This window comes from Vitis riparia, chromosome 6, assembly GCF_004353265.1.
Source record: "Vitis riparia cultivar Riparia Gloire de Montpellier isolate 1030 chromosome 6, EGFV_Vit.rip_1.0, whole genome shotgun sequence".
NCBI lineage: Eukaryota > Viridiplantae > Streptophyta > Magnoliopsida > Vitales > Vitaceae > Vitis > Vitis riparia.
This window is the reverse complement of record NC_048436.1, coordinates 20,384,516-20,398,543: the sequence shown is the minus strand read 5'-3', so window position 1 is coordinate 20,398,543 and position 14,028 is coordinate 20,384,516. Positions and strand designations below refer to the sequence as shown.

Here is a 14,028-nt window from a genome sequence, read left to right as displayed (position 1 = left end):
TAATAATATCGATATAAAAACGGTAGGGTGTTACCTTGATATGGTAAAAGTCATTATTTCAAATCTGATTATTCTTAAACCCAGCCATGTTTAAGAATAATTCTTAAAAACCATTTTCAATTGTTTTTTTGAACAAAATTTTATTTGAGGAGTTAATAGGCTATTTAGAAACTATTTTTTAAACTTTAAAACATGTTTGACAAAGTTTTTATAGAAATCGAATCGAGATTGTTTTAAAAAATAATTATATAAATACAAAAAAATGATTGAAAATAAAATATCACATATAAAAGTTACTTCTTGCAAATATTTGAAACTTTTCAAGTAGATTTTTATTATAAAAAATAGATAATTTCTAATATTTCTAATTCACATGAAAAGGAATAAATAATATAAGGATGAGAGAGAAGTCTCAATTACCATCTTGACCGCCAAAGCTCGTTAACTACTTTTTAAATGGGGATGACAACGGCCAGTATGGGCCTTCAAAGGCTGAGTCTCTCACCCACCAAAATCCAAATCAAAGACCCGAAACACTGGAATTCCGTTATCAAACACCAAGCGAATCTCAAAAATGACCAAGCGATTCTCTCTGCATATACCCAAATGGAGTCCTTAGGTGTGCTACCCAATAACACCACCTTGCCTCTCGTCTTGAAGGCGTGTGCGGCGCAGAATGCCGTTGAGAGAGGAAAGAGCATTCATCGTAGTATTCAGGGTACGGATTTGATGGATGATGTTCGAGTTGGGACTGCTGTGGTTGATTTTTTTTGTAAATGTGGGTTTGTTGAAGATGCGCGGTGCGTGTTTGATGCAATGTCTGACAGAGATGTGGTTTTGTGGAATGCGATGGTATATGGGTATGTAGGGTGGGGTTGCTATGAGGAAGCGATGTTGTTGGTTAGGGAGATGGGGAGGGAGAATCTGAGGCCCAATTCACGGACGATGGTTGCTTTGCTTTTGGCCTGTGAGGGGGCATCAGAATTGAGACTTGGAAGGGGGGTACACGGATATTGTTTGAGGAATGGAATGTTCGACTCGAATCCCCATGTTGCTACTGCTCTGATTGGATTTTATTTGAGATTTGACATGAGGGTTTTACCTCTTTTGTTTGATTTGATGGTTGTGAGGAACATTGTGAGTTGGAATGCTATGATCTCTGGGTACTATGATGTTGGGGATTACTTCAAGGCTTTGGAGCTTTTTGTGCAGATGCTTGTAGATGAGGTTAAGTTTGATTGTGTTACAATGTTGGTTGCTGTTCAGGCTTGTGCAGAATTAGGGTCTCTTAAATTGGGCAAGCAAATCCATCAATTGGCTATTAAATTTGAATTTGTTGAAGACTTGTATATCTTAAATGCATTGCTTAATATGTATAGTAATAATGGAAGTTTGGAATCTTCACATCAGCTGTTTGAGTCCGTTCCTAACCGTGATGCTCCTTTGTGGAATTCTATGATATCTGCATATGCTGCGTTTGGTTGCCATGAGGAAGCTATGGATTTATTTATTAGAATGCAATCAGAAGGTGTCAAAAAAGATGAAAGAACTGTTGTTATTATGTTGTCTATGTGTGAAGAATTAGCTAGTGGCTTGCTGAAGGGAAAAAGCTTACATGCTCATGTGATTAAGAGTGGCATGAGGATAGATGCTTCTCTTGGAAATGCCTTGTTAAGTATGTACACGGAGCTAAATTGTGTTGAATCTGTCCAAATGATTTTTGATCGGATGAAAGGTGTAGACATAATCTCATGGAACACTATGATCTTAGCATTGGCCCGCAACACGTTGAGGGCCCAAGCATGTGAGCTCTTTGAGAGGATGCGAGAATCTGAAATCAAGCCTAACTCTTACACAATAATATCTATTCTTGCTGCTTGTGAAGATGTAACTTGTCTAGACTTTGGCAGATCGATCCATGGTTATGTGATGAAACACCATATTGAAATTAATCAACCACTGCGTACTGCACTCGCAGATATGTATATGAATTGTGGTGATGAGGCAACAGCTAGGGATTTATTTGAGGGCTGTCCTGACAGAGATTTAATTTCATGGAATGCTATGATTGCCAGTTACGTTAAAAACAATCAAGCCCACAAAGCTCTGCTACTTTTCCACTGTATGATTTCAGAAGCAGAACCAAATTCAGTCACAATCATAAATGTTCTCTCGTCATTTACCCATCTGGCCACTCTTCCTCAAGGCCAAAGTTTACACGCCTATGTAACACGGAGGGGATTCTCTTTAGGTCTTGATTTGTCCCTTGCAAATGCTTTTATAACAATGTATGCAAGATGTGGTAGTTTGCAGAGTGCTGAAAATATCTTTAAAACCTTACCAAAGCGAAACATCATCTCATGGAATGCCATGATAGCTGGCTATGGTATGAATGGTCGTGGATCTGATGCTATGCTTGCCTTCTCACAAATGCTAGAAGATGGTTTCAGACCAAATGGGGTGACTTTTGTGTCTGTTCTGTCTGCTTGCAGTCATTCTGGTTTCATAGAGATGGGATTGCAGCTTTTCCACTCCATGGTTCAGGATTTTAATGTTACCCCTGAACTTGTTCACTATTCTTGTATAGTTGATCTGCTTGCTCGTGGGGGCTGCATAGATGAAGCTAGAGAGTTTATTGATTCAATGCCCGTTGAACCAGATGCATCTGTGTGGAGAGCTCTTCTCAGTTCTTGTCGAGCTTATTCTGATGCCAAACAAGCTAAAACCATCTTTGAAAAACTTGACAAATTAGAACCAATGAATGCAGGAAATTATGTTTTGCTATCTAATGTCTATGCTACTGCAGGCCTTTGGTTAGAGGTCAGAAGAATTAGAACATGGCTGAAAGAAAAGGGTCTAAGAAAGCCTCCAGGAATCAGTTGGATCATTGTTAAAAATCAGGTTCACTGTTTTAGTGCTGGAGATAGATCACACCCTCAGTCTGACAAAATTTATGCAAAGTTGAGTATTTTGTTGTCATCCATGAGAGAAACTGGTTATGATCCTGATCTTCGGTGGGTTTTCCATGAAGAAGACGATTAGGTGAGGAGTCTGAGGCTCGTGAAGCATAATGAGAAGTTCCACTACTTTGGTCTGAGAGGGGCCCCAATCTTGATGTGATGAACCTTAGGTTTCTGTACATGCATCTTTAAAATTTTCAGGAGGGAATAGTTCTTTAAGGGAGGGAAACTATCTCCATCTTTTCATCAATGGTGTGGGTTCATGCTAGGATTATTGATGAGGAGTAATTCTGGAGAGCTGGTACTTCCGGGATTTTTCTAGCAGAAGGAAAAATCTTACAAGATTATTAAGTTTATAAAAGATTGGGCAGACCATTGTGTATCAACCTGCAACACAACGAAAGAGAGGCCAACAATCGCCTCAGGAGGTTGCAAGGTCATTGACTCGATTTGAATATATATTAAAACCAGTAGGCACGCTCAATTATGATCCCTGTGATTATTTTTTGCACTCAGAACTTAATTTACAAAATATGGTACTTAGGTTGCTTGTGTTTTTCATTGTTATATCTCTTACCACATATTATCTTTCTAGTTGCTTGATCAAAGATATTGTGCATCACCAATACATATACTACTACTATAGTCTCATCATTACCTATTTGTAGTGAACAATATATACATACACACTCTTTTGGATAAAAAGGAGAAGTATATTCAATGTCTTGGTATAGTTGAAGATACATGTTTGTACAATAAGTTTCAATATATAGTGATGAAAAGTTGCTACATACAGCTTGCAGATAGGGAGATGGTGTGGCACTTGAAAGCTGGGGATAACAAGACTGGAAGTGGAACAAGATACCTTAAAACCTAGAGGTTTTTAATCAAGGTAGGTTATATGGAATACAGCTTTATTCAGAGCCATGGATGAGACAAGTTGCCACAATACTTTTAAGGATAACCATTGTCGATTTCTTTGCTCTTTCTTGTAAGGGGTAAACACATAGGGAGTCATACATATAGTTCATGTTGTATCAATCTCTTTCATCTTTTTTCATAAGGGTAAAAGTGTAGGGAACTTATGCATATTGTTTAGGCAGGGGTTTTTTTGCCCTCTTTCCTATGAGGGGTACAAACATAGGGAGCTATGCAGTTCAAGCAGGCTGGTTGCAGTGGTGGTGTGCTCATAATAAGTGAAGCATACTGACCTACCAAACTGAATGATTTAATAGACAAAACTAAAATCCGGTATTAGTTATGGTGCATGGAGTTGAAAAACTAACATGCAATGTACTAATTCAATCTGCATGGTTGATACAAGAGGAGTACCTTGAGTTGAAATAAATGATTACCCTCAATAGACTGAGGGCAGGTCTAGCTGGTGATGAAAACAAAGAACACTTGTTTGGGACCGGTTGAAGAAAATTCAAACAGAGGGTTTTTGTGAGGATTGAGTGCAAGTTGAATAGTCTAGGAATGAGAAAATGTTAAATTGCATGCGAATGCCTTGGTTAACTAGATATTCCCAATAGACTAAAATGGATAAACAAAGTCTATGTTTCTGCAGCTGTCATACTTGAGATAATGTCTTCACTATGATGCTTTCTGTGGTTTTTTTCCTTTATTCAATTTATAGACATTCAATCTCTCATTACTAAACATGCATAGGATTTTGGTGATTTCTGGAACCTGCGGAGAGAAACAAGGATGTATTTGATTCACATAAGAAAATGATCAAATTTTTATGGAAAGCATGTTCATATTAATATTTGATTAGCCCAAAATGTGAAGTTTCTAAACAGAATCTAGAATCATTGAATCGAATTCCAGCTTTCCATCTGCATTTTTTTGGTATAGAACTCTCATGCCGATAAAATGATTTGAACCATTTATTGGAAAAATGTGTATTTCGTTCCATATAGGTATATTTCAATGTCAAATTATGATGCTCTCTTTCTATTTATGCAAGCATTTCTTGGTAGGTATTGATATCTGTTTTTGAATCAGCATTTTATTGATAATTGCGATTAACATTGTGGAAGCTTGCTGGACTGTTCATATTCTCTTCCTTCCTACATGGCTTTATTACTGTGAAATATTTGTTAATATGCATTCTATTATTTAATTATGTCATTCTGTTTTTTCTTCCAAATTACTTTGTAAGATACTTAACTGAATTATTCATAACACGCCTTATTCATAACAGTTGAAGCTTCTCAATTGCAGAATTCTGCAGCAACAAACCCAAAACCTAGAAGCTAACAGAAAAAATGCTCCTGACTCAGGTGGAAGCAGCATCATTCTCTTCCTAACCTAACAGAGCCCTCAAAAGAAGAATGTTCTTCCATTGTGTAACCTAAACAAGAAAGCAACCAATCAAACCAGATAGGTGCTGGACTCTTCCATTTAACGACTGATTCAAAGTCTAATAATCTTTGGTGGTCTGTATACTAAAAGATCGGTAGTTTTTTTACTCTTATCAGGCTTTTGTTGCTATCCCACTTGCTAAAATGGACCACAACCAGGTAACAGACTGATCATGTATTTCCTCTCCCTTTCATCATGTTTACTCCAAATGTTGTCATGGATTGTCTGTGTGGTTGGGTTTGGTTTTTGGGTTTCTTTCTATCATCCATGGAGATGGATTGCAGTTTGCAGCAAAGCTATTGACAAGTGACATGACTCTCCACCTTGTCATCTTGTGAACAAGGTTTTAAACAAGGCATCTTCATCAGTTGCTTATGGAGTTCAAAACACAACCCTAGTTAAAGTTTGACAAAGCTTTGCCTTTGAGAGAGGGGCATTGGTGGGGTTGCCTCTATACACCTCTGTGAATTAAAAATAAAAAATTTCAAGTCATTTTAATTGTCTTCTTCCATATTTCCTGATGGAACTGGGCAGGCACATTGACCATCTCAACATGATGCTGAGTTGAATGATAATCCCTTTCTTTTTCTTTGATGCATAACTTTTAATAGAATTCAAAGATTTGGTTATGAGAGCATGTGAAACCATCAGATTTGGTAGAATTCAAACTAAGGTTTGATTAGGTGAAAACAATTTCTTGTTCATTTTGAAGAGCAATCACTGCGTTTGAAAATGGTTTCATTTTCTAACAATTATTTGACTGTTTCCTATCCTCTGACCATGTTCTTCCTACATATCAAAGAAAAATATTCACTCAAATGGGATATTTTTGTTGACTAATTTGGATCAAAATTGGAATCATTCACATGCATATTTTTTTTTGTGTTCTTGTTTTTAATGCTTATTATTCATTTCTTCATTTCGTCTTATTTACAGTTCCTGTGTGCTTCTTAGTCAAGCTCTACTAAAATATTATTTAGAAAATGCTTTTTTGTTTATATATCTGCAGATTTGTTTGGTTGGTGTCATTGTTGCCAATTTCAATTTCTCTTGATTTCTTCTCCAACTTGTCATCAATTGAATCCAGCATAATTAATTTGACTCTAAATCGTTCTTAGAAAATGGCAGAGTGCATTTTCTTTCTTTGGCTTATTTTAATACTTTTTTTCTTGGTTAATCTTGAAATTTTGGTGAAAATTTTCTTCTTGCTCATTACAATACTTTTTTTGTTGGTTAATTTTGAAATTTTGGTGAAATTTTTCCAAGGAGAATTTTCTCACTTGAGAATGTATGTGGGGTTTCAATTCAAACTTGAACAAACCTTGATGGCTTACAATTTTGCATATTTTTTAAAAGAACTACTTTGAACATAAACATGAATATAAGTCAAAATATTTACATTGGAAGTTCAATTCCATAATCTTTATGAGAACCAAATGAACCTTAAAAACACTCTATACCTTGCCAACAAAGTGCACCTAAGGTGAAGTCTTTGGTTATTAAATCTTGGAGATAGAACATTGATTCTCTTATGGAGGGATGGGTTTTTTTTTTAACTATCAGAATGGATTTCGCATGATAAATGCGTTAATGTATGTAATGCATAATAGACAGGAAATTCTAATTGAAAAGGGAAAGCCACTAAGGTTGGAAGGGTGATAGGAATTGGGATTTGATTTTAGAATTTGAATGCCGGTGGTGGTTGTTTTTTTTTATTTAATTCTAAATAAAACTTTAATACTTAATAATGTTAAATATTAGGTTGTGTGTATTTACAGTATTTTATTTCTATTAAGTATTAAAAATTAAAGAAAAATCAATATATTATTTTTTTTATTTAGAAAAAGTTATATATTTTGACTTTTTCTATTTAGTAAAAATTTTATAATAAGTTATAAAAAAATAGAAAAATAAACCTAAATTCTGAAAATAATTGTTTTCAGCAAAAAGCCAAAAAAACAAACATCACCGTAATGTTGAAGGTAATGGCAATGGCCCTCATATTGTCTTCACAAGAAAGACAGAAGGAGATGTGTTATTCACATGTTAAAACCTTGGCAACAGCCTCTATCATTTCTGACATTTATCCAATCACAAATCAATGAAGATTTTCCTATTGATGGGTTTTCCTTTTTTTTTCTTTTTGACCTAATTTTCTTGCAGCATGTTATTCTCTCTCTTCTGATATTGGACACCTCTCTCAATCTGACAGAAATGAGTAAGAAAGCCCAAGAAATTAACAGAGAAACTAAATATAGAGCGTCCATATGATGTTGAACCGTAAGGAAACATCAACAGAATGAAATTGTAGCCAAAAAAGAGGCTTTTTAGTGGGAAAGCTAAATCATTTTCAGGTTTGTTCTTTCCATCTTCCACTGTTTGTTCTTTCCTGGCCTGGTATGGTGCAGTACATGCTAGGCTCTAACCTACTTTCTAAGTTACATGTCCAAGTAAAAGGCTGCCTCTGTAAGAAATAATTGGACTTTTTCAGGTTTTAGAATTTTCAGATGTTCACATTGGATGCAAGAGAAGAAAAACAGTTGACAACTACAATCCCTGACAACCTTTCTGGGAATGAAAGACAATAACATAAAATACAAATCTGAATTTTGACACAGTCCTCACCGCCAAATCCATGAATTATAATCAGCAGCTGTCCAAACCCAACAAGAATACTTGGGACATAATTTAAGCTAAACTAAATACCAATTGAAAAAGGTGAATGAAATGAATGAGAACCACAGAAGGAAAAAGGTAAATTGTCCAAATCCAACAGTTTGATCATTGTAAACTCCACTAAGGCTAGCTATCATTAGCAAGAATAATAAAGATCAGATCACTACAACAACCCCATTTCCTCCAAATGAAAAGGAACCACTTTGATGGATGAGGATGCCTATTGCCCAGCCAAGATCAGTGCCTTAAAAAACAGCAACCTTGGGCAAAACCCATCATTATCGAGATCAATTCAACCCTAAATTCAGAAGTTATGGCCCACACAGCATTTGACATTTAAGAATTGTCCACTCCTACAGGGTCACATCAAGTAGAGGATTAGTGGGGCGGGGCTGGGTGGGGTGGGGTGGCAGCATCACATGTGGAATAAGATACCTTAAAGCCTATCATCTGAAAAGCAAGTTCCATATCTCATCTCATCTCATAAAAAAAAAAAAGAAATCCCAATAACCCCCCAACCTGATCTTCTCAATAAAGATTGAGAGAACCCAAATCCTTTCCACCTCCACCATGAAAAATCCGCACCCCATCCCCACTATTGGGATCCACCCATCACATATTCCCATGCTTTAGTGACACAGAGATAGGGAGAGGCACAAAAATTAAAAGAGAAGAAAATCAAATTCAGAGACAGCCAAGACGTGGAAAACGATAAAAGGCATTGAAATAATAATATTAATGATAATATGTAAAATTATTCAATGTTACATCATCAAAGAACCAACCAAATGCCCCCACATCTTGTCACTTTCTGCCCCTACAATAATTCATTCACAAATGGAACACATCAGCAGGCACCACACTTTCTTCTTCCTTAAAAAAATGTGTTCCTCTTTTCCACATGACCTGGTCAAGCATTGACAAAACCAAAAACCCCCCAAATGCAAGAAACAAAATAACATACCCTTTCCCTCTCCTCTCCTCTCCTCTTCTCACAATGTTCAAACGGATGAACATCACAATAATAAATTGAAAGTCAGAAGAAGATGGGGCAACGAAACCCATGCTTCTAGTTTCAAATAAAATATGTAAGCTCTTTTGAGAAAATAATAAATTATGGGACAAAATAGCCCTACCTTATGTGATATGGGGAGAAAAATACCTAATTTGACTCGGTCCTTGGAATAACCAAAATAGGCTTTCTCCTCCTTCCCTGACTTCTTATGTGATAAATAATATTAAATGGAGAAAATCAATGAACTTTTTCTGATCTCTGTCCTCCACCTCTTGCCTCTATGGTTACTGTTACCTTCATAACTCCCACATCAGTAAATAAATGACTAAGAAAAATTTTTTACTCTGTCTTTACTGCCTCAATTGGAAGCTCAGAAAAAAGGATTTCGTCTTGTTTTCTCTTTAAGCAACGATCTGATCGAGTTGCATCTGCTCAAGCCATGCTCCCAAAACTGCATGATCAATGGAGTCAATTCTAGAAATGGAATTAGAACCATCAGCAGTAACTGTCATGCCTGAAACTGGTAGAGTTGGGGTTTCTTGGATCCCCGGAGGTGACACCTTCACCAGTGATTGAACCCATGAAAGATCAGGCCCCTCCCTATTTTGCTCAATTGAAGATGTTTTACGGTGCCAAGCCAGTTCTTCTCCTTGAACAGACCAATCTATTTTCCCATTGGGGGATTCCCATTTGGACCAAGAATTTGCAGGGGAATTAACAATTCCAGCACCATTGGAACCAAGATCCCGTGAGCTGAGGCTGCGTAGGTGTTGCTGCTGCTTCTCACGATGAGCCAGAGAGGAAAAACGAGAGCTCAATGGGGAGAGAGGCTCAATGCCTCGAGGTGACATCCTCCCAGGAGAAGAAACACCAAAGGAGGCTTGCAAGAGAGGATGATCAACATTCTTTGGAGAGAATACATTTGTCTTTATAGGAGACAACATGCCCTGCTGGTGCTGGAATTGATTTAGAACCACTGATTTATGCGATGGGGAGAACATGGTTGAAGCAGCAACGTGATCAGCATACCGGGGAGATGACATCTCAGCAGAGAAAAGCTCATCAAGATTTGAAGGGGTTAGGGCCTTTGATCGAACAGAGAGATTTCCAGATGCAGAACTGAGATTTGGTTGTGTGAAATGAGACAAATCGTTTAGGAGCTGCTGCTGCTGCACATCAAAATCCTGCAGCACATTGAACTCCTCAACCAGCATGTCTCTTGCACTCAAAGATGATCTAAGGCGACTTGTTTGGAGATTGCTGCCTGGGAGATGCAAAGTAGGGATGCTTTGCTGTGGCCAAGCCATTGATGAGTGTGAAATAGCAACCCCTGCAGGAGACATTGGTGGTGTAAATGGTGAAGGTGACATGGCAGAAACGGCTGAAGGGGAGCCAGGAAAGAGGCTCAAGGCCGAAGCCATGTCCATTGCATTAGCAGCAGAGGCAGCAGATCGTGGAGATGCAACACCAGATCCTGTGGACATATAGAGGGGACGGAGTTCCTCAGAGGTGTGGGCAAAGAAACAGACCCGACGCATGCAACTTGTGCCATCCTTGCAGAGTCTGGTCCTATACTGTGCTGGATGAAGCCAGCACTCAAAAACTCCATGAGCATATTCACACAAGTCCCCACGCCTACAAGCCCCCTTGCGAAACTCTGGACATGGCACACAACTATAATGAAACTTCCTTGGGTCCCTTCTCCGAGCATTCTCACCTGGATGTACAAAAGGACATTCAGTCCAATCATGGGAATATGCTCGGGAGCAAGGCCGGATCTTAAACGAGTACATTCGGAACTCATCAGTGGCATAAATGCTGTTCTTGATGTCAGGAAGAGATGGGTCAACTGGGTATTCTTTCTTCTCCGGCATGGAAGACACATGGATATCACTGAGCCTGGAAGCAAGTGGTGGTGACATTGACTCTGAGACACCAGATAAAGAACAATTATCTGGGGATGATGAGAGGGATGGGGAACTGGATTTCAAACTCACAGTGGAAATCTGGAAATCCTGCTGATAAACAAAATCATCATTTTTTAGAAGCTCTTCAAGGGTAGCTTTCAAATCTGGAAGCTTTGGAGAGACATCAATAACATCAAAAGGTCGATGCCCTTTGGCATCAGTGGAGTTAGGATCAGCACCAGCCAGTAAAAGTAATTTGGCAACATCAACAGCATTGATAGTTCCACCAGACACAGCACAGTGAAGGGCAGTACTCTTATCCGGGCCGCAGGACCGATTTACATCGGCCTCAGATAGAGAAAGTATCAGCTTCACAATATCAACACTACCATACATAGCCGCCACCATTAATGGAGTTCTGTGTTCAAGAACCATCTGTTTCGACACCTTTCGATGAACATACCACAGACCAACCTTATCAATCGCAGATCCATTAAGCTCAATGGATTTCTGGAAGCCCTCAACATCATTGTTTGCTGCAAATTCAAGCAAACTAGAAAATGAATTTTCACTTTCAACCTCTCCGGTTGGCTTATTCATATCTTTGGTTGAAGTGTTGGTTTCTGGGGTCGAGGATGGAGCTGGAGTCTTGGGATCCATCTTCTTCGGACCACTACACATGCTTCAATTAACTAAAAATCAAAATGAAGAGACAAGCCATTTAGAATCAAATACCAATCTAATAAAATATACAAATAAAATCATTTCCTCCACATCATTCTTCCACAAGAAATGAATAGATAAAAAGATGCTCATATCAATGGGAATTGTATCAACAGAATCTGACAAGAAATAAAGGGGGAAACCATGGCAGACAATAGAAGGAACTCACCTTTGAATCCCAAGGAAGGTTTCAAACGCTGTTCAGAAAAGCACGTGTCAATCAACAACTAGGGTTTTTGAAAAACTTATAGTTAAAGAAACAAGGAATAAATGACAAATATGGTAATAAAAATCTCATGTGCTAAAATAGAAAATTAGGAAAAAAAAAAATCTGTAATTCGGACCCTAAAATCAATCTTATCCGAATCGGATATTGAGAAAACATCGTTATAGAAAATTATCAAAAATCTAGAAAGAGAAAACAAGGAAAGCTTATAAAAGATATGGAGTATATATGGTCTCCTAGCTCGAACCATGATGGTACAAAGATTGATTTGATTGGGAGAAACACTTCAAAAAACCTATTCAAATTTGAAATCCAGGAAAAGAAATTATCATGGCATCAGAAAGTCGCTGTCTGGTTCCTGCAAAATGTCAAAAAAACAAAGAAAACAAAATCTCGGGTTTCATACTTCATCAATGAAATCTGATTTTTTTTCAATAGTACAAAATATCCAAATCCTTCTAACGGTTTCTCGGGAACAAGTCAGGAAAACACACACACAACTTCACATTGTTGAAAACAAAAAATCAAGCAATAAATCCATAAATACTAAAAAATCTCCCTTCCATTACTACATTCACAATTAAGAAATACTCAAGATTCATCCTTCCTTTTTGTCCCTCGCCTTCTCACCAACCAAACGGAGAAGAAAGAAAGAAAGGGGGGAAAAAAAAAAGAGCACATAAAAAGGTCCCAATCGATTCACAGAAAACACTCAAAATTAACAAATTAGCCACTTCAAACAGAGAAAACCTAATTTAATAGAAATTTAAAGAAATGCATCACAAGCGCAAAAACACTTACAGAATAGGAGAATATGAGCTGAAAATGAACTCAGCAAGCCCCATTAAAAAGCCATAAAAACCCTAGGGATCGGTACGGAGCTGCTCCGCTTTTGCGAGTCTTGCGACAGAGGAGCTTGATCGACGTTTTAGAGAGAGAGGGGAGCGTTTTCAAATGGGGTGAAATGAAATGGAGGTGCATTTGAGTTGAATTTATGTGGCATTTGGGAGCGTTTGAGGTTCGTGAAATGACGTTGAAATTTACATGAAATGAATTTCAAATTTGAGTTTTGGGGGGAAACCGGCCGTGCCGATGGATAGGTATGGGGTGATGGGGTCCGGAGGGTGGGGTTTGGTGACCGGTCAGACCGGTGTGCGGTTTTTTATTTAACTAGATTTTAATAAGCCGTTGGAGTCCGGTTACCCAAGGCTCCGACACTGCACAACTGTAAATCAGTAATTGTCTTAAACCTAAATTTAAATAGACGTTACTTTATCTGTAAATTAGTATTAAATTATTTATTTTATTTTTATTAATATTTGAATTCTAAGTGTGACATTATTTGTTTTTATTAATATTTTAATATAATTATATGTTGAATAAATATTTTTTTATCCTTTGAAAATTAATAGTTTTAATAAAATAATTATTTTTTATGCTTATTTTATATAATGAATATAATGATATTTGAATAATAATAATTTTTAAAAATAGTAATTTGATATATTTTCAAACATCTTAAAATATCAAAATTTATTATTTTATTTCCTTGTATCAGAGTTTGCATCAATAAATGTGACACATACCATCGCTCTCATAATAGTGTTACAACTCTGCCATGGTGCAATGGTTCAAGACATGTGACGTATGTTACCGTCTGTGTCATGATGCATACCATGACCCATGTCATGACACATGACTTGTGTCATTGTCCGTGTCAAGATGCGGGTCATGGTATTTTATATATGAAGATGATGATATTTGAAAAATAATAATTTAAAAAAAAATAGTAATTGAATATATTTTCAAATATCTTAAATTATTTTATATAATTAATAATAACCACTTGAAAAGATTAGTAATTATCATATTTGAAAATGTAAAAATTACAATATCAAAAAGTCTATAATGATAAGCATGTAATTAGTTAAAAAAAATAGAAATTATGTAGAAATTCAAAATTTTTAATTATGTTTGGCTGATGAGAAGCTGTCAAATTTTTTCTAAGATAAATTTCATTAATTTCTCATTTATTTCAAATGTAATGCAAATACATTTGGATATGTAAATTTATGATTTAAATATCTGTCCAGTTTTTAATATTAATCATTAACTTTTGAAATGTCAATTTGAAAAATAAAGAACATTAAA

The 14,028-nt window shown here is 36.7% G+C and overlaps 2 protein-coding genes across 11 annotated transcripts; one reads left to right on the top strand and one right to left on the bottom strand.

Moving 5' to 3' along the window:
* The first annotated feature begins 436 nt into the window (after positions 1–436).
* Positions 437–5,928, top strand: LOC117915836 (pentatricopeptide repeat-containing protein At2g33680-like). Of its 9 annotated transcripts, none has more exons than XM_034831552.1 (4): positions 437–3,042; positions 3,757–3,852; positions 5,190–5,352; positions 5,447–5,928. In XM_034831552.1, exon 1 carries the CDS (start codon positions 457–459, stop codon positions 3,040–3,042), a length of 2,586 nt encoding a protein of 861 aa, XP_034687443.1. In that variant the 5' UTR covers positions 437–456; the 3' UTR covers positions 3,757–3,852; positions 5,190–5,352; positions 5,447–5,928. The 9 variants fall into 9 exon arrangements, with proteins under 9 accessions (XP_034687443.1, XP_034687441.1, XP_034687438.1 ...); XM_034831550.1 differs by having other exon boundaries at positions 437–3,396; positions 3,764–3,852; XM_034831547.1 differs by having other exon boundaries at positions 437–3,396.
* Positions 5,929–8,708: 2,780 nt separating this feature from the next.
* Positions 8,709–12,836, bottom strand: LOC117916204 (zinc finger CCCH domain-containing protein 30-like). 2 transcript variants are annotated; one of them, XM_034832118.1, is made up of 3 exons: positions 12,679–12,836; positions 11,821–11,848; positions 8,709–11,620 (listed from the first exon to the last, which is right to left on the bottom strand). In XM_034832118.1, exon 3 carries the CDS (start codon positions 11,607–11,609, stop codon positions 9,423–9,425), a length of 2,187 nt encoding a protein of 728 aa, XP_034688009.1. In that variant the 5' UTR covers positions 11,610–11,620; positions 11,821–11,848; positions 12,679–12,836; the 3' UTR covers positions 8,709–9,422. The 2 variants fall into 2 exon arrangements, with proteins under 2 accessions (XP_034688009.1, XP_034688008.1); XM_034832117.1 differs by lacking the exon at positions 11,821–11,848.
* Between the last annotated feature and the right edge of the window lie 1,192 nt (positions 12,837–14,028).